A 27,922-nucleotide genomic window follows, 5' to 3' on the forward strand; every position below is an offset into this window, starting at 1 on the left:
GTCCTGGTGTGTTTAGAGCTTGAAGAAAATCTTAGGAAAAGTTAAATAAATAAAACCTTTGACTTACTTTCTACTAACTAAATTATTTAGAGTTTTATTTTTAGTATCCTTACTTATGTAAGCGGAGAAGTTGATCTAGGTGCAAAAATAGAACTGCCTCTTTCTCTTGACAAACACTGAAGGAAAAATTCTGCATTTATTACCTTGTCTTAAAATAGTTACGTCATGTGCTTGTGAAAACAGATACCTTTTAACCTGATTGTGAGTGATCTCCCACACTGTGGGAGGGAAAGCTGTCTTAAGGCAGAGGACCTTTACCATGAAAGTCTCTAGTTTTGTGTTTTGTCTGCATGTATTGAGTATCAGGTTTGCCACTGTAATACCTTCATTGAATTAAGTTGTTAGGACAAGAGAATTGTTTAGTTATTCAGAAGATTAATCAGATCATCTTCTGAATCACCGTTTATGGAATTGCATTTCTTGACATGGAAAGATGCTTGTGTTAAGCAGAATAAAAAGCTTACAAAAAAGTTTATAAGCTAATCCCAGGATAATCCCATTTTTTTATGCGTGTGTGTGTGTGTGTATATATATATATATATATATATATATATATATATATGAGAGAGATGTGGGGAAAAGTCTAGAAGGATAAGCATTAAAGTGTTAATAGTGTTTACTTCTGAGTCCTGAGATATTTTGGTGGGTGCTAAGCAGTATTTTCTAATTTTTTTAATAAACAATTGTTAACTTGTCTTTTAAAAAAGAGAAATACACCTTAATTTCATTTGGTTAAAAATAGGCTACTGGTTGAAATCAGGGTGGTATATGTAACTTGAGAAATTTCTGTCTCTGGATAGATAGAACTACCTACAGTATTCCCTCTGGTGTTAGCACATAGTGAAATTCCATAGTAGACCTTTTGAAAAATAGGTCTCTGCCAGTTGTCATTTAATCATCTAGATCATCACCAGTAAGTTATACAAATACACATTTTTCCTGGTAGAATTTTTAAATTATATTTTAAAATATAATCTTTGATACAATGAAATTAAATGTACAACATATATGAATAACCATGAATGGTATTTCATGGTTAGTAACTCAGATATGCTTGGGTTTGGGTACCACGACACTCTTTAAAACTTAACTTTTTCACTTCCTTAATTTTTTTTAATCTTGAAACTTAAATTTATAAAATAAATAAAAAACAGAAGCACTTCATATAGATGCTACATCATATTATTTTAATAGAAGGATCATATGGTGCTTTTTCAAGTCAGATATTTTGTAGTACATTTTTTGTGGAACATAAGCGAAGTGTTTGCTTTTTAAAAGATTAAACATTTTAATAAATGTGTCTTTATCTCTACAGGTATGCACTCCAGAAAGCTAATAACAAACTTCTGAAGATCCTTTTAGAAGTTGTAAAGACAACAGCAGCTGTCGAAGAAACAATTGGTCGCCATGTCCTTGGTATTCTGGATAGATCAAGTAAAGGCCAGTCATCTGCCTGCTTGATTTGGAGGTCAGAAGCAGAGGCACCTATAAAGTCGTGTGTCCACGAGGAACACACAGGAGGTACTAGTTTTACATTCTGTTGAAACTATAACCATCTTCAGTAAATTTTGGAATATAAGCCATTTTGCTACACATTAAAATACAGAAAAAATTATTTTCCCACAAAAACACAAATTCATTAGATGGATTCTTTGCAGAACACCATTATTGTATGGCATTTGCAAGTGGGTATCTTAGAGTTGTCATCATAAACTCAGGGTTAGTAATGTGCTGCATAAATCAGAAGCTGTTTAATTTCTTGTCCAATAAAAGAAAAATTTAGCATCACCACTCATGACTCTTATCAATAGTCAATGTGCTGCAACCACCTTATCAATGGAGGTAAGACTAGAAGAAAGAGCTTTTAAGAATTGAACAGCAGTGCAGAGTGGAGGGGAGTAAAGGGAGGAAAATGGGACAACTGTAATAGCATAATCAATAAAATAAATTTAAAAAAAAGAATAGCAATTTCACATGTCTGTTGAGATAGTTAGAAGAAAGTCTTGAAAACAAATGCAAGGTATGAATTTATCTTTGGACTAACCTCTGCTATGTCCCTTCTTTTCTTTTGGAAAAGTGGTGTGAGGCATGGCCAAACAGGTGTGCATCCAGAAATTGGGTCTTGACATGACATACCTGCCTTCCTGTCGTCTTTCTGCTGTGAGGGCTGGGCTCTTCTTTGAATTTCTTACTTTCATGTTGCTGACCTCCAATCTCTCCTATTTTTTAATTCCTTTCTCTTACTGGAATACAAATCAGGAAATCAAAAGAGAAAATATTTGTCAAATGGAGAAAATATTTGTCAGAGCCAGATGCCTGGCTCTTGCATCAGAAGATCAAGCCCATACTTTACTACCATTCCACACCTAAACATGTCTACCCAGTTTGAGGCTGACATTCTTTTCTTTTTTTCTAATATATTTTATTGATTATATCATTACAGTTGTCCCAATTTTTTTCCCCTCTGCCCTGCTCCATGCCCCACCCTCCAGCATTCCCCTCCTTAGTTCATGTCCATGGGTTATATATATAAGTTCTTTGGCTTCTCCATTTCCTATACTATTCTTAATTTCCCCCTATTTTGTACCTACCATTTGTGCTTATTTCCTGTACCTTTTCCCCTATTCCCCCCACTAATCCCTGATAACCTTCCATGTCATCTCCATTTCTGTGAATCTGTTCCTGTTCTAGTTGTTTCCTTAGTTTGCTTTTGTTTTTAGGTTCAGTTGTTGATCGTTGTGAGTTTGTTGTCATTTTACTGTTTATATTTTTAATCATCATCTTTTTCTTAGATAAGTCCACTTAACATTTCATTTAATAAGGGATTGGTGGTGATGAACTCCTTTAACTTGACCTTATCTGGGAAGCAGTTTATCCACCCTCCCATTCTAAAATGATAGCTTTGCTGGACTGATGTAAGATGTAGGTCCTTGCCTTTCATCACTTTGAATACTTCTTTCCAGCCCATTCCTTTTGAGAAATCAGCTGACAGTCTATGGGAAGTCCTTTGTAGGTAACTGTCTCCTTTTCTCTTGCTGCTTTTGGGATTCTCTCCTCATCTTTAATCTTAGCTAATGTGATTATGATGTGCCTTGGGATGTGTTTCCCTGGGTCCAAACTCTTTGGCACTCTCTGGGCTTCCTGGAAGTCTGTTTCCTTCGCCACACTGGGGACGTTCTCCTTTGTTGTGTTTTCAAATAAGTTTTCAATTTCTTGCTCTTCCTCTTCTCCTTCTGGCACCCTATGATTCAGATGTTGGAATGTTTAAAGTCCCAGAGGTTCTTAAGCCTCTCCTCATTTTTTTGAATTCTTAATTTTTTTCTGGTTGAATGTTTATTTCTTCCTTCTGCTCCCAATTGTTGATTTGAGTCCTGGTCCTTCCCTTCATGGTTGGTTCCCTGTATATTTTGCTTTGTTTTACTTTACATAGCCTTCACTTTTCCCTTATTTTGTGACCATACTCAACCATTTCTGTGAGCATGCTGATTACCATTGTTTTGAACTGTCCATCTGATAGGCTGACTATCTCTTCATGATTTAGTTGTATTTTTTTCTGGAGCTTTGACCTGTTTTTTCATTTGGGCCATTTTTTTTTTTACCTTGGTGCACCTTTTATGTTGTAAAAGGAGGCAGAGCCTTAGTTATTTGCCAGGGCAGGGTGAGCCATGTTGCTGCATTGAGGTGCTGTAAATTGGGGAAGGGTCTGATAGGGAACAATGTCTCTTGCTCACATCTCAGCTGGCTTTCAGTCACTTCCCCTGATACTCATGAGCAAATTGGGCCCTTCTGGTGCTGATTCCTAGGTGGGGGGTGGTTTGTGTACATTCTAGGACCCTGTGGATCTCTCCAGTGAATTCTCCTGTGAGGCTGGAAGTTTCTCCCACCACCGCAACACCCACAGGTTTTTACAGCCAGAGGTATTTAGGCTTTATTTCTTTGAGCTGAAACTCTGGGTTATGCAGTCTGTCTCACTACTCAGTTGTTCCTCCCAGCTTATCTGCATGCAAATGTGGGACTGCCCAGTCTGCCAACCACCACCTCTCCCACACCAGTCCTCTAGCTGCCACCTTTCCATGCATCCTCTCTCCTGGCTACTCATCTCCGCCCCTCCTACAGTCTGAATGAATGTTTCTTCTTTAACTTATTGGTTATTAAGAATGTTTCTTCTTTAATTCCTTACAGATTGATTTTATGGCAGTTCTGGTTATTGTTTGTTTTTAACCAATACATTTGTTGTCCTTTCGGTTGTACAAGGAAGCAAAGTGTATCTACCTATGCTTCCATCTTGGCCAGAAGTCCAGAGGCTGACATTATAAAAAATTACAGTTTATACAATTTTTTACAGTTTTCTGCTTTTTAACTTTTATGTGGAATAATGAGAAGAAATTACCTGTTCCACTTATCTTTGCAGAATTAGAAGTTGGCCAGTTGCATGCTTCTAAGTGCAGGAAAAAAAACTTGACTTGGAATTTTAAGTATAATTAATTTAAAAGCACCCCAGTCAAGATCAAAGACAAGTTTTTAAATTGCTTTTAGCAAAATAAGACCTAAAATATAGTATTTTAGAACTTCTTTTAAATTCATTCTTTTCAAACTTTGTTAGGTGTATTTTTCAAAGTAACTTTATTCTTGGTTAAGCTCTCAATCGAGGGCTATTTTATTCCTGCAAATGAATCTTGGGTGTATGTAAAAGAATTAGATAGTACTTTTTTTGTTTCATTGTAAGAGTGTTTATCAAATTATGTGTTTTTAGAAAGTTATTTTATAAACTGCTTTCACTTAAACCATCATGGGGGATTTTGCTGTTCAGCTAAGACCTAAACTAAACTATATTCAGAAGACACTCTGAGGAGTGTTCTGTGGAGTAAAAATATTTTGTGACTTTTTTGTTAGTTCTCTTAGACCCTTCTCAAAGTGGTTGCTGAAGTGCTCAGCAAATTGCATATCTTGAAAGATAGCAAACTCACTTCCAGGGCAGTGTTTTCATAGTTGTAAAAAGGAATTAATTGGTAATTTAATGCAAGCACAGAGGATTATGTTTATTTTCTAAGAGAAAGAAAATTTTCAGGGACATCCGATCTACTTTCTTGCATGGTTACATCTAAATCCCTCAGTATAGATTCAATATGTTTGTGTCCTATTTTAAGATATCCAATAATACAGTAGTTTTTCAGTTATACACAGTCTTATCGGTTCAATTCTACAAGCATTGAGCAATTTCTTTATGCCTTTTGCTTTTTAAAAAAATCCTTGCTAAAGGATATATTTATTGATTTTTAGAGAAAGAAGAAAGGGGGAAAGAGAGAAACATCAATGTGAAAGAAAGGTCAATCGGTTGCCTCCCATACATGCCCCAGCTGGGCATTGAACCGGCAACCTGTGTTTGTGCCTTGACCAAGCGATCAGAGCCACGGTCTTTTGGTGTATGAGACAGTGCTCAAACAGCTGAGCTATCTGGCTAGGGCTATGCCTCTGCCCTGTAGCAATTCACAGTCTAGTGAAGCAAGTGCTGAGAGTCCAATTCAAGCAAGATAAACTCACAGCACTTAATATTTTACTTAAAACCACTTTATGTGTACTTTAATCCATTAAGCCTTTTAAAATTTTTATTATTTAACTCTTAACTGATTCTGAAAGAATAATATTAAGGTATAAGAGAAAAAATTTAAATCCATGGTTAAGAAGTTCAGTGTCTAGAATATTATATCAGAGATAAGAATTTTGCTGTTATATTGGTATCATGAGTTATGTTCACTTATCAATTTGTTTCACTTATCAACTCACTTATCAACTGATTATTTGTTTTTGTGTTTAACAATGATAGTCTTACTAATAAAATTAGGATGATCATTAATATCATTTGGGATCACTTATCAGATCCACTTTGCATCTTGAAGGTGTCACCAGTGATGTTGACTCTCAGTTCTTGAATCCAGCCAAGAAACTATTCAGTACTAAGAACTCTAACTCAAGAGGAAATTTATTTAGCATGCAAATCAAAACACTTGAAAAGGAGACTCCAGTAGGCTACTCAGAGAGTTGCATTGGTCTTTTAGAAAGAATGTCACAGGCAGAAAAAGTAAGCCACCTGGGCTGAATGGACTCAGGACTAAGTTACAGAGGCAAAAAAAAGCAGGGCCTTACATGTACAGGGGGTTAGCCTGGGAAGAGCTGCTGCTATCTGCTGCTCTCCTGGCTACAAACCACGTGGGAACCTTTAGAGCTTAGGAAAAAGAAAGCAAAGATACATACATGCCTGAATGTGCAGGCATGCTCCAGGGAGAGCATGCAGTGGGTCCATTGTCTTAAGTGTTTTTATCTGTTTTCTAAAGGCAAGAATTTTAGAAGAAGATATTAATAGAATATTCATGAGCTTTCCAGTTGTGTTCTTCAATATGCTAATATATATGGATCAGGATTATTGCCTAGTCAGTTTCACTTTCAAAGAATGTAACCAAAGAGGGACTGTGACTGGGGCTGAGGTTGGTCTGCCCCAGCACTGTCTGGAATGTGTAAGGTAAAACCTTGCAGTTTATTATCTGGCTATAAATTGCTCAGCCAGTTTGTTCCGCTATGTATCTCAGTTTCTTCATTCCACTTGCCAAGGAATTTTCTAAGCTTCTTACTGACCTACTTCAAAGGAAAAGTTGAATTAATAGAATTTATAATTTAACACCTTGAATTTTCTCATAAACTTTGAAGGAGATACTGGCTTTAAAATATTGACAGTGTTTCATATGGTAAGAATTATTTTTGACATTCCATCATATTTTTAATGGATGCATTATTGCCAGACTAAAATGAACTTTTGAAATCTTTCATCTTATTTAATATTACAACAAATGTTTTAAACATGTATGGATTTGTTAACTCTCAGAAAAAATAATCGATTTGTTAATGTTTTCTTCCTTCTAAGAGTAACCTAGTTTATGAAATGAAGGGACATTTTGAGCCAAGGTGAAATCACTTGAACTTGAGTAAATATTACACTAGTTCATAAAAAAAATTATTCTCCCAGGACATGTTGGAAGAAAATTTTTCTGGACACCTGTACTATGGTGGCTCATCAGGAGAATGCACACTTCTTCCTTAGGAAGTCAGGAATGAGTCTCATTTACTGCCGCTTTCTTTAGGAGTAGTGTGATATTATAAAAGGAATGCTGGATTGGTAATTAGAAGGCCCTTGATTTTTGTTCTAGCTCACTGCTACCTTGAGCAAACCTCCTAGTGTTCCAGAGGTTCAGTGGAGTTTTTTCCATCTGTCAGGTATGCGAGTCAGACCAGAGTTGGTAGTTTCCAGTTGGAGCCCTAGAGATCTTCTGAAGGCCACTGGGATAGAAGAATGCTCTGTCGTATCACACATCCTGCTTTAACCTGAGAAGCTTATTGTTATCTCTGTGGAATAAGCATTGTATAATCCATAAAGTAAATAACTAAAGAACTTTTGAATAACCATTAACTGCTATGTACCAAACTAACTGTTCTGAGATTTCTATTGACATGTTACAAAATTGTTGTAGCCTTCATGAAACCCACTCTTGTTGGCTTCTTTGGTATTTCACCTGTGTCCAGTTTTTTGTTTTGTATTTTTTTCCACGAATACAGAGAACAGGACAGTTCTGTTCTCTGAGGAAAGGGAATAGTCGAATATGATGGAAAGTCAAGGATTTATGGAGTGAGAGAATGTGGAGAAGTGAGGATGAGGTCAGGGAAATAGCTGGAAGAAATCAGCTGGAAAGCAGGCTGGAACTAAGTTGTGAATGGTCTTAAATTTGGAAACTGGGGTTTTGCTCTTAATAATGGGGAGGTAAATAATTTTTTGAGCACTAAGAATCAGGAAGCAAACTATAGCAATGCAGAGGAAGGGTTGGAGAAGAAGAGGGTGATTAAAAGACTATTTCAATTGCCCAGATGACAAGTGTCAAAGACATGAGATAAGATGGAGGAAGATTGAGCACAGGTTGGAGAAGACTAAATGTGTAAGACAAGGGAGAAAGAAAGTAGTACAAGATGATTCTGGGTTTCCAGCTTACATGATTTTTAGATGACAGAAGAGTCATTACTAAAAGTTCAGGAGAAAGTATATAATGTAAGCATAAACATGATTAGTCTGAAGTGTCAATGGGCTATGTGTTGGAGAAGAGCCAACTTTTAGAAATTTGGGTTTGTAGAGATTTAGCAGCAGTACTTACTGAGAGGAGAGGGACAAACAAAGCTGGAGCCTGTGTATATCATAAGTTAACAGAAGAACCTGTGCAAAAAAGAAGAAGAAAAGAATCAGAGTATGACAGGAGAAAGATATTCCAGGAAACAAAAACAATTTAAAAAGTTAGAGATTTCAGTAATGTTGTTTGTCTAGAAAGTCAACTAGGACAAGGACTGAGAAGATGGTATTGGATTTGACAATGGGGAGGTCACTGTTACCCTGTGAGAGAGCACCTTTGGTGCTTTGGGAACAGAAACCAATAGGGGTGGGGGTAGGAGCCGGTTTCATCCCTCATCAAATCCGTTGAGGCTTACCTTGAGATAGGGGAGCAAAGCTGAGAAAAACCCATGGGTGCCTTTTCTTTTTTGGGGGGTACAGAGAAAGAATCAGTAGTGGGGAGAAGATTGAAGATACTGTGTATTACATGCAGCAAATCTCAAGCACAAAATACAGAGGATTTATAGAACAAAATGTCTTAATGTATTTTATTAATAACATTTTGAAGTTACATATAAACAAAAATGATTTGAATATGTTCCAAAGAAGAAATAAAATCTTTTGTGTATTCATTAGAAAGAAAATGTCACTAGAATGCATTTAATTCTTCAGGTAAACTTGCTATACAACATAAATAATTTTTGTTTTTAACACCTATTATAAACTAGTAGTGTTTCTTGCTTCCATAACTTCTTCAGAAGTATCATTTATTTTCTACAGTACTTTGATTTGGTAACCTTTTAATATACACTGTGTCATACTTTGTCTGAATTAATTTTGAATGCCAGGATTATTTGAACTCATGAGTATATATAAAATAACCCTTTTAAGACATTTTATTTTAAATATGTGAAATAATATAAGTAAATACCAGTCCAGTTGGTGTCTGTTTTTTAAATTTTGGGAATAAAAATACAAAGTGAAAATTATATTCACTGTTACTCCAAAAATTAGATAAAGCTGTATAATATTAAACATTTAAAATTTCCTAGGATGCAGTTTTCCACTTTTCAGCCAGTGAATTATACAGAGAAGGTGGTTAGTGAATATTGATTGAATGGTGCTGAATTCAGATGTTACATGTGAAACTACATCTAATGTTGTTAGTACATGAGACTAAGATAACTCTGTGGCACAAGCTATATTAGCAAGACATTTTAATAAATGGCTCTTATTCTTCTGTCTGACTGTGTCAAAGTGAATATTTATTCCGCATACTTTCAAAATTAAAGTTTCCTGTTCTCTTAATTTGTTTTGTACAGTTACTGATAAGAAGTACCTACTAGGTATAATAAAAGAATAGGTAATTCCTCTTCAGAAATTTTCATTGTTGGTTTGTAGCATGTTGCTATGGATAAGCACAGTACTTCATGAATAACCTGTGCTTTAAACACTTCCGAAGTTTATCTTCTCAATTTTCTTTACATAAGAATTAAGAATGGTATATATAAATAAGTTCATAATTAAATTAGAGCTGCTCATTAGTCTGACCTCTTCACATATACATCTTACAAAAGTAACAAGCTGCAAAATGACCTCAGTCCCTCCTACTGCCCCGCCAGAGTAGGTGATGCTGTGCAGGGTGGTGCTCAGAAACCATGGGGTTCGTTCCAGACAGAATTCAGCACTCATGTCCTTCATGCATCTGTGACATCCCATTGCATATTTATTTTCATGTGGGGGTTAGTGTGTTTATTTTCTTATCATACACTGTAAACTGCTTGAGGAAGGGATCCAGCTCTTGTCACTTATCTGTCTCCATTACTTAGTAAACTCTACATGGTAGAGTTTACTCTTAGGAAATATCTGCTGATACTTAAAAGTTGTTTTAAAAGTTTTCATCAAAGAAAAGGAGATAAATAACCTAAATACTAATTCTGCAAAGCCCTGTTTGCATAGCATTTATCCTCATTTTTACCTTTTTGGTTACGAAGTAATATAATTTGTAGTTGTATATTTTATTTATTTTGTTGCATTGTTCTTAGAAGGCCTTTGTAATTTCATTGATTTCAGGTGTTAATTTTATTTTATTTTGTAACCCTTTTTTACTATAATTTTTCATTATAATTGATTTATGCCTTTAAAATACTGTTATTTACTCTGCTTACAGGTGAATCTATACCATCTTATTCCAGAAGTGATATGCCAAGAAATGACAGTAGCATGTGGTCAGAAGTAACTGAGGAAGGAACAGAGCTGTCCCAGCGGCTCATGAGGAGTGGATTTTCTGGAATTGAAATAGATCCCGAAAATGAAGAATTCATGCTGAATATTAGCTCTCGACTACAAGCAGCAGTTGAAAAACTACTAGAAGCCATAAGTGAAACTAGTAGTCAGGTAACGTCCTTGTATTGCTAATATGTACTGAGTTTGAAGTAGGTTGGCTTTTAAGCCACTCATTTAAGCCAACGAAATGTTTTCTCTACCCAGGTTCCAAAGAACTTTAGTCAGGCTCCCCCTTAAAAATTGGTTGTCTCTGACAACCAGCACCGGGGTCAGCAGTCTTCTCTTCAGGTGGCACAGCCTGATGTGCTGGCGGGCTCCTCCGGTTCTAAAATCGGATGTATTTCCAGACTCTTACATGTTACTTTTTGATACTAAGAGAGATTTTAAATTCACCATTATATGAAATATTCCACTACAATATATATAATTTTTGAAGGAATAGTGAAGTTATCCCTAAAACTATGTGCTCTAGTATGTCATAACATTACTATTTCTTTACATGACTTTTCTATCATTTTCACAAATAGGTTTAGACCACTTGATAGACTATCTCTTGTTAAGAAATTAGAGTACAGGACAGTTTCTGTATTAAAGTACAATTTTTATAGGAAAATTTTAAACCATTGTATTTATAACTGAAATTGTAGTGTTCTCCATCTATAAAATTTTGGGTGTGAAATTTATATAATTGTCTCTCAAAGTTTGTATGCAGAATTTAAAACATTATTTGCTACTTTAAAATGAAGAAAATTCACTTATTTAAAAAATGTTCAACTGAAATTTAGAAATTTATGAACTGTAGAATCATAGCTGTCATATTAATCAAATAATTCTTTCAGGGTAAGGGCCAGTATTACCATGTTATGTTTAGTCAGAGCATCTTAGGTCCAAGTGTATTTCAAACAAGTTGAGAAGTTTAAAGAGTATCTTTGATTTTGTTATTTCTGATATCTGGCTTTCATTGATTCTGTCTTTTTTTTGTATCATTATTCTATTTGTTTTTTGCAACAACAATAACTGGGTGTAGCAGATTTGACAGTGTTACATATTTGGCGTTTGAATGCTGGATTCATTTACTTTTGGGTTAAGTTAGTGAGTGTAGGCCATTCTTGACTCATCTCATGGGTAGTGGCACTTGGAGTAATGTGTTAATTACCTGTTTCATTAACTTAGCATTATCAGTTTATCATTCCTTTTTTTCCTTTCTGTTGGTAACTTGCTATTAGCACTTAATGAAGAAGCATTATCAAAACAACATGTATTTCCCCTGAAATATTTGTCTTCTTAGTAGTCAGGTATGACACCCAACCAATTTCCCCCAGATTCATTCTTTGTCAGGAGACTGTCTATATTCTCTTCGATAGAGTATGGACTGTATCTTCAAAAGCAGAAGAATCCTCCCTGACCAGTGTGACTTGGTTGGGCGTCATCCTGCAAACGCAAACAAACAGGTTGCCAGTTCTGCTCTGGTCAGGGCACATGCCTGCCTAGGTTGTGGGTTTAGTCCCCAGTTGGGACATGTACAGGAGGTGACTGAGGGATCACACTGGGATGGGAATTCCCTAATTGACCAGGGGAATATATCGTAATACATCTGCTGATAAAACTTCTGGATTGCATCTTGATTGACTGGCCAAACAAAGGTGCTCATATTAAGTTAAGTAGGTCTCAAAATGTTTCCATAGATAAATTCTGAAGATGCAATATGATATATAGTTATTGCTATCTTTGGGCAACTATTTCTCTGAAGCTTTCTTTCACAACAGGTACAAAATGATTAAAATGCTTTTGCTTCAGTAACACAACAATTCCCTTGAGCATCACAAAGAACTAAGAAAGTGTGGTATTTCTGAAAACTCAAATCTTTGTGTATTTGCCAATATACAATAGCAAGAGGGACTGTTTACACAAACAATAATAGTGGTCCCATCTTTCACTCACACCACAGTGGTTTATTTTTCTTTGCCAGTATCCTAAGTACTAGTAAGGAAATGGCATTGATAGAGACAGGCTTCGTTTGTGTTATTAATTTAGCAAGGTATGAAATTATACTTTAGATCAGATCATTTTATTTATTTATTTCTTATTCTCAGCCAAGGATATGTTTTTTATTGATTTTTAGAGAGAGAGTAAGGGAGAGAGAGAAAGAGAAACATTGACATGAGAAACATCAGTTGGTGGCCTCCCATAAGTGCCCCAACTGGGAATCAAACCCGCAACCTTTTGGTGTAAGAAACAATGCTCCAGTGAACTGAGCCACCTGGCCAGGGCTTAGATCAGAGAATTTTAATCTTCACTATATTTTTTCAGCTTTGGTTTCAAGAGACTTTACTTAAGCTCAAACATCGAAATTATGAATGCTGTGTAAGAGCTACTATAAGAAAATACATATTGTCTCCTAAGATTTACTGTTTTCAGAAGTCTTTACTTTTCTAATTAACACAGGCCACAGATTGGCTTTCTTTTAAAATGCTTATGCACAAGCCACTCTAACAGTCTGATGCGCCACTAAATTAATGGGGCCAGTGCAGCAGGTGTTTTCCGGTGTTGCTTTTCAACACCTTGAAAGCTTGAGTGCATGTACATTTTACCTTTTTTATTTCATGAGCTGTATAGTATAAATTCTGAATTTCTACATGGTGCTGCTTTTGGAGGGCTTATTCCAGTCATATCAGTATTTAATTTTGTGATTTGTATTCTTTCATACCATGAAAACAACTGTTTGTACTTTTCCTTTTTTGACCATTGTTGATTACTTTGACCTGGATCTTGAGTACTGTTAATGCTGTTGCTACTACTTGATACCATCGCAAATTATGGACAGTGCAGTTAATGCAGTATATTTGTCTTTTCACAAGCATCGTGGAGAACAGTAAATAAATCAGAAGTGATCGGTGGTTGCAGTGTTCCTATAGGCCTCTCTTCCCCCCGCTTCATGAGTGTTGCCTGTAGACAAGTGTGTCAGGTCTACCTGAAACACTCAGTTTCCTGGGCCATGGTCATAGCTCATCATATCTGCTTAAGTGACCAGGTAGTGTGAGGTACAGTAGAAGCCAGACTATTCTCAATTTTCTAAGTACTGAAGCAGCAATATGTTATCTAACTTTTCCTGTACTGAAAGATCACAAAAACTGCCTAGAACAGGAAGCAGTTCTCAAAAGTACTGTAGTCTCTAAACCAGCAATATCAGTATCACTGAGAACTTGTCTAAATATAAATTCTCAGTCCCCACCCCAACCAGACCTACTGAATGATGGAACTCAGCAACCCGTGTTTTAACGAGTCCTTTAGGTGATTCTGATACACACAAAAGTTTGAAGGACTCTAGAGATTATTAGTATAATATGTGTATTATTCTAGCAGAATTTTGAAGTGTTCTACTAATATCTGTTTTATAAAAGGTTGAAGTAGTTGTTTGACATTTAGTATAAAAATAAGATATGCCTTGGGTGAATTATATTTTTCAGGCATTAAGAATAGGAGCTTTGTAAAACATTCTTTTAAACTAATTTTAGTTAAGTTACTGCTCATCCATTAATAGATATTTGTAGCCATTGATGACTTTAAATTCTCATCAAAAACTAGAATGATTCTGAACATGATATTTTTAATAGTTAGAAAATATAAACAATGTGTAGTCATCTTTGTGAAATAACTTGCATTCGATTTTCTTTTCAGTGAGTCAGTATTTGGTTCTTCATAACGGAATATTTCCTTTTACCTTGATTTATTTTTACTTACTAAAAGATTTAAAACAGAACTTAGAGTATTATAATTGTGCTTGCAGTGAAAGAGAAATTCATGTAAATAGCTCTACACAGGATACCGAGACTAGAAAAAAGAGGAGCATCTGACAGTTTAGGGTAAGGTGGAACCAAGTAAGGTTTGTCAGAGGGTTTCACACTCACTCATTAATCAAGTTTATTGAGCACCTACCATATAACAATTGTTTTTCTAGGCACTGGAAGTACAGCAATGAACAAAAGGGACAGAATCCTTGTTTTTCGTGTGTATGTTTATTGACATTTTATTATTCATAGTTTTGACCTTCTTTTTCCTAAATAAGTCCCTTTAACATTTCATATAATGTTTGGGTGATAATGAACTCCTTTAGTTTTTTCTTATCTTGGAAGCTCTTTATTTGCCTTTTCATTCTAAATGATAACTTTGCTAATTAGAGAAATCTTGGTTGTACATCCCTGGTTTTCATGATTTTGAGTATTTGTTGCTAATCCATTCTACCCTACAAAGTTTCTTTTGAAAAATAGGCTGACAGCCTTATGGGAAATCCCCTGTAGGTAACTTACTGCTTTTCTCTTGCTACTTTTATATTCTCTCTTTATCTTTAAACTTTGGCATTTTAATTATGATGTGTCTTGATGTGGGTTTGTTTACATTCACCTCGTTTGGGACTCTGTTCTTGCTGGCTTTGCATGTCTATTGCCTTTACCATATTAGGAAGATTTTCTTCATTATTTTTTCAAATAGATTTTTAATTTCTTGCTCTTTTCTCTCCTCCTGGCACCCCTATGATGTGAATGTCGGTTAGCTTGAAGTTATCCCAGAGACTTCTGCACTATCCTAATTTTTTAGATTATTTTTTCTTCTTGTTCTAATTGGTTGTTTTTTCCTTATATTACAAATCATTGATCTTATTCTCAACTTCATCATTCTGCTGCTGATTCACTGTAAATTGTTTATTTCCATTAATATAACCTTTATTTCTCCCTGGCTCTTCTTTATGCTAATGAAGTACTCACTGAGTTCCTTGAGCATCCTTATAACCAATATTTTGAACTCTGCATCTGATAGATTGCTTGTCTCCATATCATTTAGCTCTTTCTCTGGAGGTTTGATCTTTTCTTTCATTTCAACCATGTTTCTTTGTCTCATTATTTTGGCAGCCTCCCTGAGTTTGTTTCTATTATGTAGAGCCACTGTGACTCGCTGCTTGGTTACATGGCCTGTAGGCTCCAGTGACACAGCCTCCCTTATCACCCAAACTGGGTGCTCAGGGTGCGCCCTCCATGTGTGTCGAGTACACCCTCCTCTTGCAGTTGAGCCTTGTTTGCTGTTGGCAGGTCAATGTGAGGGATTTAGCCAGGCCAGTCAGCTTCAAAGACTGGCTATAACTAACTGACCACCAACTTCCACCCTCCGTGAAGGTCAGCTGTGCTAGGGCAGGGTGGTGGTGCTCCGATGTGGTTTGTAACTGGCCACTTGGTGTGCATGCTCTTATGTCACCCTTGTGGTGCGGGTTAGGGTCAGCCACCACCTGTGTTCTGCCTGGAACCACCCAACATGAGCTATAAAGCAATTCGAGATGGCTACTACTTGTACTAGACTCGGAGATTCCTAGGCAAAGCCATACTGTGATCCAAAGTTGGCTGCTGCTGGTGCCAGGCCTGGGGCTGCTTAGCCAGAGATTTGGGGCTGGAGGCAGGCCTGTAAGTTGGATGTGGCAGAGCCTCAGATTAAGGCCTGGGTGGGGCAAACAGTGTAAGCCAGGCTGATGGAGTCTCACATATGTTTCCTGCCTGCTAGTTCAGTGGCTTGGCGCGGAAGGGCTCAGAGCAAGCACAATGGCCTCAGCCCACCTTTCTGTCTGGGAGAGAGCTGCCTCCCAGCTTTCACCCTGCTGCCAGACACTTCAATTCCTCCCCCTATACCACAGGTACCTTTCAAGCTGCTACTCCACCAGTGTGTTGGAGCTCAGAGGAAGGGCATCTAAATTCAGAATTGGCCCTTTAAAAGGAACTTCCAAGAAGTCCAGTAGTATTTTTTTTTCATCAGTTTCATCTTGTTGGTTTTTAGAGGCAGAAGTTATGAAGGCTTCTTTTCCTGCATTGGTACCCTGGGCTGGGGGGCCCGGTGTGGGTCTGGGACCACTGGCTCCTGATACATCCCTCCCAAATATTTATGCACCACGTGTGTGTGGGACATACCCATTCCAAGTCTTCGCATCTCTGCCTCTCCGAATCTCCTACCCTTCTGGATTGATGTGGTTTCTTTAGTTCTATAGTTGTTGGGTTAACATTCAGCTAGATTTCTGATGGCTGTGAGTGATCTTTGGTCATACTTTAGTAGTAATTTTGATGTGGTTATGCGTGGAGGCAAGCCATCTTTGCCTATGCTTCCATCTTGACTGGAAGTCTCTCCAAAATCCTTGTTTTTATAGAGTTGAGTATTTAATGGTGGAGCCCTGGTCGGTGTGGCTTAGTGAATAGAGTGCCAGCCAAAGGGTCGCTGGTTTGATTCCCAGTCAGGGCACACACCTGGATTGTAAGCCAGGTCCTCAGTAGGGGGTGCATGAGAGGCAACCAGACATCAATGTTTCTTTTCCTCTCTTTCTCCCTCCCTTCCCCCTCTCTAAAAATAAATAAATAAAATAAATATTTAGTGGTGGTGACTGACAATAAATATATAGTGTGTCAGATAATGATATCTACTGTGAAGAAAAAATAGGAGGAGATAGAGCATAATGGGGGGAGGGAACATTATGTCGGGAAAGTACAGAAATTATTTCTCTGTGATAATAAATATGCTTGAATATGATTTTAACTACATATAGGAAACAGGCAGGTAGGTTAAGGAAGAATGTTTCAGGCAAACAAATAGCAAATACAAAAGTTCTGAAGTGATCTTGTGCTTACCTTTTTGTTGTTTCTTGGGGCTGACAGAGGCCAGTGCAGCTGGAACAAGGAAAGGGGAAGTATGGGAGATGGGGTTAAATCAATATCTGGGAACCAGATCACATGGAGCTTGGATTTAATTCTTAATGAGATGTGGAATCATTGGGTATAATATTTTAACTCCTTATTTCAAAATAACTTTAGACTTACAGAAAAGTTGTGAAAATAGTACAGGGAGTACCCATGTACCCTACACCAGAATCCTCTTAATAATATCTTCCATAACCATACTTTAATTATCAAAACTAAAAAACTAAAACTGGTACACTATCCTTAACTGTACACCACCTAGATTTTACCAGTTTTCCCTCTAAAGTCCTTTTTTTGTTCTAGGGTCTCTTCCAGGATCCCACATTGCATTTTGCTGTCATGGCTTCTTTTTTTCCTCCAGTCTGTGATAGTTCCTGAGTCTGTCTTTGTTTTCATGACTTTCGTGCTTTAAAAGCACTGGCCAGTCAATTTTTAGAATATCCCCCAATTTAGATTTTTCTGATATTTTCTCATGTTTACATGACCCTTACGCATTTCTGACAAGACTACCTCAGAAGCAATGGATCCTCTCAGTGTGAGTCATCAGGGTACGGGTGATGTCAGTGTCTTATTATTGGTGATGTTAATCTTTTGTTTTCTTTTGCTTTTGTTTTCTTTTGCTTTTGTTTGGAGAGGCAGGTTAGAAGGTACTTTTCACATTACTGAAAATACATACATTTGTACAAAAATGTATCCTTCATGCGTGGACCAGTGATGAAACTTAGTGCCATGACCTAAGGAGTGTAATGTATCCAATTCTGAGCAACAGGTACCATGTACCTGTGTGTCCACATGCGCGTGCACAGTGGTGTTTCCACATCTTCCCTTATGACTCTCTGAAGTGTTATAGTGCACACTCTTTCACATGCAGTTACACACACAATTATGTGTCATTTGTAGATGGTTTTTTTTTAATCCTCAGCTGAGGACATGTTCTTTGATCTTAGAGAGTGAGGAAGGGAGAGAGAGATTTGTCATTGTGAAAGAGAAGCATCAGCTGGTTGCCTCCCATACATGCCCAGCCATGGATCCAGCCCACACCCTTGGTGTGTGTCCTGACTAGGGATCAAACCTATATAACCTTCTGGTGTACAGGAGGATGCTCCAGCTGAGCCCCCTGACTTGGACTGTAGATAAACTTGTTAGAACATCCTTTACATAGCGTCCACAAACAAGTGGTACTACAAAATGTGGATAAGAACTCTAGTGAAAACTGTTAAACATTGCTGATCTAAATAAAAGAAAACCTTAATAAATGGAATACATGCAGGGTCCGTGGATTGGGAGATGATCTTGTTGTCAGTTTTTTCTACATTAACCTATAGATGCAATGTAATGCCAGTCTAAGTCCCAGCAGTTTTTTACAAACAGAAATTGACTAGGTGATTCGAAAGTTTATATGAAAATTCAAAGGACCTAGAACAGGCAAAAGGATTTTGAAATATAACAAGTTTGGAGGACTCGTGCTACCTGACTTTGAGATTTAATAAAGCAAGACATTCCTGTACTGGTAAAAAGTACACACCAGTGGAACAAAATAGAGGTTCCAGAAATAAACCCATATACATATAATCAAATTACTTTTTTAACAAAGACCACAAAGTAATTCACTGGGGAAAGAAAAATTTTTTCCCCAAATTTTTGAAGATAGATATCTATATGGAAAAAGAAAAAAAAGAACCTTAGCCCCCACCTCACAACATGCAAAAAAGATATATTACAAGATAGACATAGTTATTAAAAATAAAGCTACAAAGGTAGAATAATATTTTCATGACTTGAGAGTAAACATAAATTTGTTAGAGAAGCCACAGAAAACACAGTCCATAGTTTTTTGTTTTGTTTTTTAAATTGGAGACATAAATCTTGATTAATTGTTACATCTGATGTGTTTCTCCACTGTAATATTAGTATTTTTGCCTCTTTGTAATAAATAAGTGTCTTGGGGAATACTTTAGAATATGCCAATAATTTTGTTTCTCCTTAAACTTTCACCCAGTAATGTTAGCATACATTAGTAGATTTTGCTTGCATGGTTATTACTGTGAGGTCTATTTTCCACATTCTTTTAATTACTGATTGAAGTTTTTCTGTAAGAGTTGTCTCTTCATTCACATCTATTTAATCAGGATTCTTATGAATTCGTGTTTTTTTTTTAAATCGGGTTATAATCCAGTAGTGTAGTGATACGTTTTGCTTCTATCTTTGGCGTTGAGAATTTTTTTAGGTTGGTGTTTGTACCTCACAAGCAAAGTGCTTACTTTTGAGCATTTTTATTATCAGAGGCTCCAGGCTCAGCATGTATTTTTCCTGCCTCAGCCCTAGAATCAACCACTTTTCCAAAGGCTTCAAGTTCTTTTTGTTGGTGAACATTTAGAAACCAAGATAGGAAAGCTAGATGCGCCTGTTACTACTAGGTGTCATGCCTTCTAGTTCTCTCAGGAGACAGCTTGAAAACATATAGTATTTTATCCCTTGAATCTGTATTTATTTCTCTATCTGTCTATGTAGTAAAAACAAATTCTGATAGGAATATATACCTGTAAAGTAATAAACAAATTTATTAATTAGGGTACAGTATTTGTATACACTGTGTTTTGTCTTTAGCCTTATGAGGTCAGAATACTGTTTTTCAAAGAAGCTTAGGTTAACTTTTTTCTGTCCCCACCCCAAGCTGTTACTCATTTTTAATATAGTTAGAACCCTTTGTTACAATTTTTATTCTAATTTGGGTTCTCCCACATTCTGGTTAACTTTTTAAAATTTACATACTATAAGCTTTGCTCACTGTGTAGACACTTTTTTGTGGGGTTTTTTGGTGACAGATACATAGAGATATGTATCTACCACCACAAATGTGTTACTAAATAAATCCATCAGCCCAAAATTTCCTGGTGCTGCTCTTTTGTTGTCGGCCCCTCCTCCACCTCCTGGCCTCGGCAGCCATTGGTTGCTTTCCATTCCTCTAGTTTTGCCTTTTCCAGAGTGTCATAAATACAGTCATGCAGTGTGTACTGTTTTAAGTCTGGCTTCATAGCCTTAACAAAGTGTATTTAAGATTCAACTATGTTGTTATGTATATTAACAGTTCCTTTTTATAACTGGGGAGTATTTCATTGTATGCATGCAACACAGTTTATCTATTTGCTATTTAGAAGAAATGTAGATTATTTCCAGTTTGGGTTCATTAGCAATTTTGGAGTAATAATCTAACTTATTTTTCAAAAGGATCCCTTTGACTGCCTTGGTAAAAATAGACTGGATGGGGGTGGAGAGGTCCACGGCAGAAGTGTAGAAACCATTTAGAGAAGTCACTTGCCTACGCTTACCTGTTAAGTGATAGAATTTGATCGGAATTTGAACCCAGGCAATCTGGCTTCAGTGTATATGCTCTTAAATGCTTTTTTGTCCTGTTCTGTGAAAAAGAAAGGAGTGAATCACTCTGTCAGTTACTGCTGACAGGTCATATAAGTTACAAACTGAAGAATGGATTCTGAAATTTATGTGGTCATCAGTAACTTCACAAGACCAGTTTCAGTGGAGTGACAGAGATGAAAGTATAATTCCAGAGAAAATTTTAGGAAAGGAACTCAAGACTTAAAGACAAGTAGAAACCAGATAGGTCAAGAAGAAAATTTGTGGTAAAAGGAATAGCATGTTGGTGTAAACCAGCATGATGTGTGTGAGGACTGGACAGTTCTGTGTGATAAACATTTGGGGTGGAGCATGGAAAACTGATAGAACCTGAGGGTAGAGGGATGATAGGCAGTAGTTACCTCTCAAGTCCTATATGGCTAAGTTCAGTTATTTTAACTTTATGCTGAAAAGTTGGGGAGTCATTGAAATATTTTTGGCAAGAAAGTAGTAATATCGAAATTATGTTTTAGATTTCTCAGGCAGATGGATGAGCAGGAAGATGGTGAGGATAGATGCTGAATGTAGAGAAAAGAACATTCTAAGTGAAAAATGATCAAGATCAAATTAAGTCAGGAGGAAAGTGATTTTAAAATTTTTAGGAAGTGAATTTTTATTTTGGGGGGAGAGAGAGGAAAGGGGGAGGGAGAGACACAGAAACATTTATTTGTTGTTCCATTTATTTATGCATTCATCAGTTGTTTCTTATATGCGCCCTTACCGGGGATCAGACCTACAACCAACTGAGCTACCTGGCCAGGCTAGGAAGTTGAATTTTTTTTTAATTTTTTTTTAAATTGATTATGCTGTTACAGTTGTTCTATTCCCCCCTTCATTCCCCTCCACCCTGGCCCCCCATCCCCACCATTACCCCCCTTTAGTTTATGTCCATGTGTCTCAAGTCCTTTAGATTCTATATTTCCCATGCTATTCTTGCCCCCCCCATCTATTTTCTATCTGCTGTCTATGCTACTTATTTTCTGTACCTTCTCCCCCCATCTCCTCCTCCCACTCCCCTGTTGCTAACCCTCCTTGAGATCTTCATTTCTATATTTCCACTCCTGATCTAGCTGTTCTTTTAGTTTGCTTTCGTTTTAGGTGTGGTTGTTAATAACTGTGAGCTTGTTGTTCTTTCATTGTTCGTGTTTCTTTAACTTCTTTTTCTTAGATAAGTCCCTTTAACATTTCATATAATAAGGGCTTGGTGATGATGAACTCCTTGAATTTGGTCTTATCTGAGAAGCACCTTATCTGTCCTTCCATTCTAAATGAAAGTTTTGCTGGATAGAGCAATCTTGGTTGTAGGGCTTTAGATTTCATGACTTGGAATATTTCTTTCCAGCCCCTTCTTGCCTGTAAGGTCTCTTTTGAGAAATCTGCTGACAGTCTGATGGGGACTCCTTTGTAGGTGATTGTCCCCTTAGCTCTTGCTGCTTCTAGGATTCTCTCCTTCATTTTAATTTTGGCTAATGTAATTATGATATGCCTTGGTGTGTTTCTTCTTGAGTCCAACTTTTTTGGTACTCTCTGGGCTTCTTGGATTTCTTGGAAGTCTATTTCCTTTGCCAGATTGGGGAAATTTTCTTTTATTATTTGTTCAAATAATTTTTCCACTGGTGGTTGTGTCTTTCCCCCTTCTGGTACCCCTATAATTCGGATATTGGAGCGTTTAAAGATGTCCTGGAGGTTCCTAAGACTCTCCTCATTTCTCTGAATTCTTGCTCCGTGACTCTTTTCTGTTTGGCCATTATTTGCTTTCTTCTGGTCCACTCCATTGATTTGAGTCCCAGTTTCCTTTTCATCTCTATAGGTTTCCTGTGGAATTCCATTCATTTCCCTTAATTTAGCCTTCATATGTTTCTCTAATTTGTGGCTATAATCAACCAGATCTGTGAGGAAGCTGATGACCAGTGTTTTAAACTGTGCGTCTGAGAGTTTTGCTATTTCTTCGTCGCTTAGATTTATCTGTGGGGCTTTGAGGTCTTCCTGCGACATTTTTGGTCTGTTCTGGCCCTTTAAATGTGAGAAGCTGCGCCTTGGACTCCCAGGTCACTGGGTTGTGACGCTGTATGTGGGGGCGTGGTCAGAGCGGGGAAATGGCGGCGCCCTCTATCGCCGCCCCGGCTGGTCCAACCGCGCGCTCACGCCCAATCAGGCAACCGCAGTCAACACGCTGCACCGCCTCCCCACTGTCTCCTCCGCAGTCGCTCACCCGGTGGGTCGCTCGGTCACTCACCAGGTCCAATCCTGCGTCTGGAACCTGGGCGTCCGGATTCGCGCATCTGGATTCCGCGCCCGGGTCCGACCGAGCCCTCCTTTGCAACTCCTCACCAGACGCCGGTTTCGCCCCTTACCGGTGGGGCTGAAGAATTTGTTGTTAGCGGACTTCCGAAAAGTTCAGTTTTCCGTGTTCTGGTTGTGTTTTCTGATGCTAATATTTAGTTGTCCCTAAACTTGGTTGTGTGAGAAGGCACGGCACATCCACCTAAACCTCCATCTTGGCGGAATTCTGATCGGAAGTTGAATTTTGATAGAAGTTGGTGACTGGTTAGATGTGGAACATACGGAAAAGGAGAGAAACCAGGCATGACTCTTGACTCAACCAAGTTGTTGGTATATTTCATTTATTAAGATAAGGGTACAAAATCAGTGAATAATTAATTTTGTTTTAGATACCGAGTTGAAAATGCATGGAGGGAGCATCAAGTAAAGATTCACTAGAGTCTAGAGTTTGTGGAGAACTAGATTGGAAGTTGCCATATGTTGAGGACTTTCAGTGCCTTGGTATTGGAGAGTGTACAGAGCGAGTTTTTTATACTAGTAGAATGCTGACATTTAAAAGAGAATATAGATAGGTATTACAAAGGAGACCAGCAATAAGAGACAAAAGGAAAATCAAGAGAACAGTGTCATTAAAGCCATAAAATGAGCGTTTTTATAAAAGTATCAGTTACCATGGAGAAGTCATGGATGCCAAGGATGTGGTGTCCATTGGATATTTTAATATGGGCATCATAGTGACCTTGATGAGAAGAGTTCTATGGGGTTGGTAGAGTAGAAACTTAAATGTTCAAAGAGTTAAAGGAATAGAGTTGAAGAAATAGCAATTTCATGACATCTAGCTGTGAAGAAAACAGGAGAGCACTAGCTTGAGAAGGGGAGTATTTTTTTAAGGGTTGGAGTAGTTTATATTCAGTAGCAAGGTTAAAGGTGCCAGACAGTTGGGTTTGTGGAGTCAGGTCCTTGGTGTAGGTGATAATGGAACCCAAAACAGAGGTGGTAGATGTGGCTTTTGGGCCAGAAAAACCCTGCCTCCATCAAAATTGGAGATCATTGCCCATGACTATGGGCTTGTGTTTGTGGTTGGTACAGAGTTTCACTGAAAAGGCCCGTAGTCTAAGTAGATATTGTCAGATTTCAAGGTTCTTTTTTATTAATGGTATGTTTTTATATGTAGTATAATTTCAGTGGAAGATACATGATTATGCCTTGTACTTAGTTTTAAGGTTTGCAGCTGCTTTAGGTTCTGTAGGTACTTTCTTCTTCAATAAAAGACCTAGTATAATATGCATTTTCTTTACCAAGTGTTGTGGCATCTACCTTAGAGACTAATTTCATAATGTCTATTACAGTAGCATTTGATTTGACAAGTGATTTGCCCAGTGCTGTGTCCAAATCCATATAATAATACATTTATTGTGATGGATTTTACTTCTCTTTTGCCCAGACAGCCCACAATAAAATTGGACTTATATTCAACCTGTTGTTGTTTCCTGTGGTTTGGGATAGCTTTCATTATAATATGAGGAAAAATTCTTAGAGACTGCCCTCAAGCCATCAGATAAATCTCTTTAACATAATCTTTATTCAGTAGTCTCTGTGGTTCTACAGAAAAGTTATCTTTGAGAATGTGGTTTTAGATTCTTGATTCTTGGATCAGGTAGGTATAGAAATCAGTCTGTTCTGTAGGAAATAGTCTTTCAGCAATTTAAGTTTTTACAATCCAGAGATCCTATTTAGAGCCACTAGAAATTGTTTACCAAGAGATTCCTGAGGCCCTGGAGGAAATTGGTGAATAAGGAATTTATTCCCACAGAGCAATTTTTATTGTAGGCAGTTCTCATGACGTTATAAATTTTGTCATTTTTAAGAATAATGGACTCTGAGTTACATGTTTCTATATTTTCTCCAAAAAAGAGGCCTTTCCGAAGATGAAACAAAAATGTAAGTTAGGATTTTGTTTTGTCATTTTTGTGTTTTAGATATAACTGGAAAGTGTTGAGACACTTTCAATTGGGTGTTGCCCATGGTATGATTATTATAAGCATCAGTTGAGGTGTTTTATGCAGGACTCTTTCTCATTAGAGAAATAAGTAAATCAAAATGCAAGAGAGCAACAGAAGTGGTTTACAATTGGAGAGAAATATTTATGGGAAAACGTTTAAATAGCTTGACATTGTACAAATAAAGCTATTTAGTTTGGGAAACGTAACTCTCACAAATTAAGCCTTCAAATGTGCATTAAAATATTGATTATTTGAAACTTAGGACAGTGACCTAGTCTAGATAATTGAAAGGGTGCCTTAAATATTGAAGTCATTTAATTTTAACTGTCTTTTGTTGCAGAAAGTTTTATGTGCTTTTTAAAATTAAATACGTAGGACTTCCGGCCAAGATGGAGGCATAGGTAGACATGCTGTGCCTCCTTGCACAACCAAAATAAGGACACCAAAAATTTAGAAACAAAATAACAACCAGAACTGACAGAAAATTGAACTGTATGGAAGTTGTACAGCCAAGGAGCTGAAATAGACACGTTCATCCTGACTAGTAGGTAGGGTGGAGTCAGGCAGCCGAGCAAAGAGGGGTCATGACACAAGAAGTGGTGACACAGGGCACACAAGGCACCCCAGGCGCACAAGAGAGCAGTGGGCAGACCCTGGGCACGCAGGCAGCAGCTGGAAGACCCCAGGCGTGGGGTGGCAATGGGCAGACCCAGGGAGGCACTGCATGCAAGGTGGCTAGCTGACCGGGCAGTGGTCTCATATTCGTGCACAGATAACTGGAGAGCAAGACAGACCTAGAAACCCAGGGTCCCAGTGCCAAGAAATAAAGCCTCAAAACACAGATTGAAAACACCTGTGGGGGTTGAGGTGCCAGGAGAGACTCCCAGCCTCACAGGAGAGTTCGTTGGAGAGACCCATAGGGTCCTAGAACATACACAAGCCCACCTACCCAGGAACCAGCACCCGAAGGGCCCAGTTTGGTTGGGGGAAGTGGCGGAAGGGACTGAGGTCCAACAGAGAGCAAAGCAACCACCATTGTGCCCTCTTGGACCCCACCCCCACCCCCCCACATTACAGCATCACAACCCAGCTACTGGGTTGTCCCACCCTGGTGAACACCTAAGATTCTACCCCTTACTACATAACAGGCTTGACAAGACAAAACAAAATGGCCAAAACAGAAGAACAGCTCAAAGCTCCAGAAATAATACAACAAGTGACCAAGAGATAGCCAACCTATCAGATGCACAGTTCAAAGCACTAGTGATCATGATGCTCACAGAATTGTTTGAATTTGATCGCAAATTAGATTTAAAAATGAAGGCTACGCTAAGTGAAATGAAGGAAAATTCACAGGGAACCAATACTGATGGGAAGAAAACTGGGACTCAAATCAATGGAGTGGACCAGAAGGAAGAAAGAAACAACCAAACAGAAAAGAACGAAGAAACAGGGATTAAAAAAATGAGGAGAGGCTTAGGAACCTCCAGGACACCTTTAAACGTTCCAACATCTGAATTATAGGGGTACCAGAAGGGGAAGAGGAAGAGCAACAAGTGGAAAACTTATTTGAACAAATAATAAAGGAGAACTTCCCCAATCTGGCAAAGGAAATAAACTTCCAGGAAATCCAGGAAGCTCAGAGAGTCCCAAAGAAGTTGGACCCAAGAAGGAACACACTAAGGCACATCATAATTACATTAGCCAAGATTAAAATGAAGGAGAGAATCCTAGAAGCAGCAAGAGATAAGGGGACAGTCACCTACAAAGGAGTTCTCATCAGACTGTCAGCTGATTTCTCAAAAGACCTTCCAGGCAAGAAGGGGCTGGAAAGAAGTATTCTAAGTCATGAAATCCAAAGACCTACATCCAAGATTGCTCTTATCCAGCAAAGCTTTCATTTAGAATGGAAGGACAGATAAAGTGCTCCTCAGATTAGGTCAGGTTCAAGGAGTTCATCATCACCAAGCCCTTATTATATGAAATGTTAAAGGAACTTATCTAAGAAAAAGAAGGTAAAAAACATGTATAGTAAAATGACAGCAAACTCACAATTATTAACAACCACACCTAAAACAAAAACAAACTAAGCAAACAACTAGAACAGGAACAGAACCACAGAAATGGAAATCACATGGAGAGTTATCACCAGGGGAGTGGGAGGGGGAGAGAAGGGGAAAAGGTACAGATGCATGGATGGTAGGTAGAAAATAGACGGGGGGAGGGCAAGAATAGTATGGGAAATGTAGAAGAAGCTAAAGAACTTAAGACATATGGACATGAACTAAAGGGGGAAATGTGGGTGGGAGGGGGTATGTAGGGTGGAGGGTAATGAAAGGGGGGCATGGGACAACTGTAATAGCATAAAATAAAATATATATTTTTTAAAAAGGAAAAATATATATAAAACTTATTCTAATTCAGAGTAATCTGTCTGAACATTAGTTAATATAATATACTGTCGGTTAATATACATATACTGTTGTTAGGAACGTTCTTTGACACTATCCTAATCATCATGACTGGTGTTAGAGTCTTTTCCCCATGATTTTACTATATTTCGTGTGTGCGTGATTATTTTCTTAACCTTGACCTATATTCTTAGTTACAAAGGGATACCACTTAAACACACACATCTGTGTGTGTGTTTTTTTACATGGATGGAAACAAGTTTTACATGCTTTCAAAATGGAGGGAAGGACCTATGATTTGAATTATTTTAATTCAGGATCACCTTTCTGAACATAAATTAATATAATATGCCATTCACTAAGGTCCTGTTGTTATGAGTGGTGTTTGTCCCATTCTAAATCATCTTAATGTACTATGTACTGCTTTCTTCTGTCTTTTTTCCTCTCTAGTGTTTTCTCTCTGTTCTTTGTAGCCTTGACCTAAATGTTTCTATTTATAGTGGGATACTTCTTACTTTCAGGGTTTTGTTTTTGCTTCAAATAAGAGAAATTGGATACCAGATTATCTAAATAAACATGAATAAACTATGTTTCCCAAAC

The 27,922-nt window shown here is 37.6% G+C and overlaps 1 protein-coding gene across 7 annotated transcripts in view; it reads left to right on the forward strand.

The window, feature by feature from the left end:
* AKAP9 (A-kinase anchoring protein 9) overlaps nt 1-27,922 on the forward strand; it is a 173,761-nt gene that overhangs the window by 89,738 nt on the left and 56,101 nt on the right. For all 7 annotated transcript variants that reach the window (XM_053655099.1, XM_037136468.2, XM_053655095.1 and 4 more), the window contains 2 exons: nt 1,376-1,581; nt 10,374-10,600. In XM_053655099.1, the coding sequence (XP_053511074.1) occupies nt 1,376-1,581; nt 10,374-10,600 (433 nt within the window). The remainder of the gene's footprint in view (nt 1-1,375; nt 1,582-10,373; nt 10,601-27,922) is intronic.

The sequence above is a fragment of the Artibeus jamaicensis genome, unplaced genomic scaffold, assembly GCF_021234435.1.
Source record: "Artibeus jamaicensis isolate MK-2021 breed Jamaican fruit bat unplaced genomic scaffold, CSHL_Jam_final contig_923, whole genome shotgun sequence".
Classification (NCBI taxonomy): domain Eukaryota; kingdom Metazoa; phylum Chordata; class Mammalia; order Chiroptera; family Phyllostomidae; genus Artibeus; species Artibeus jamaicensis.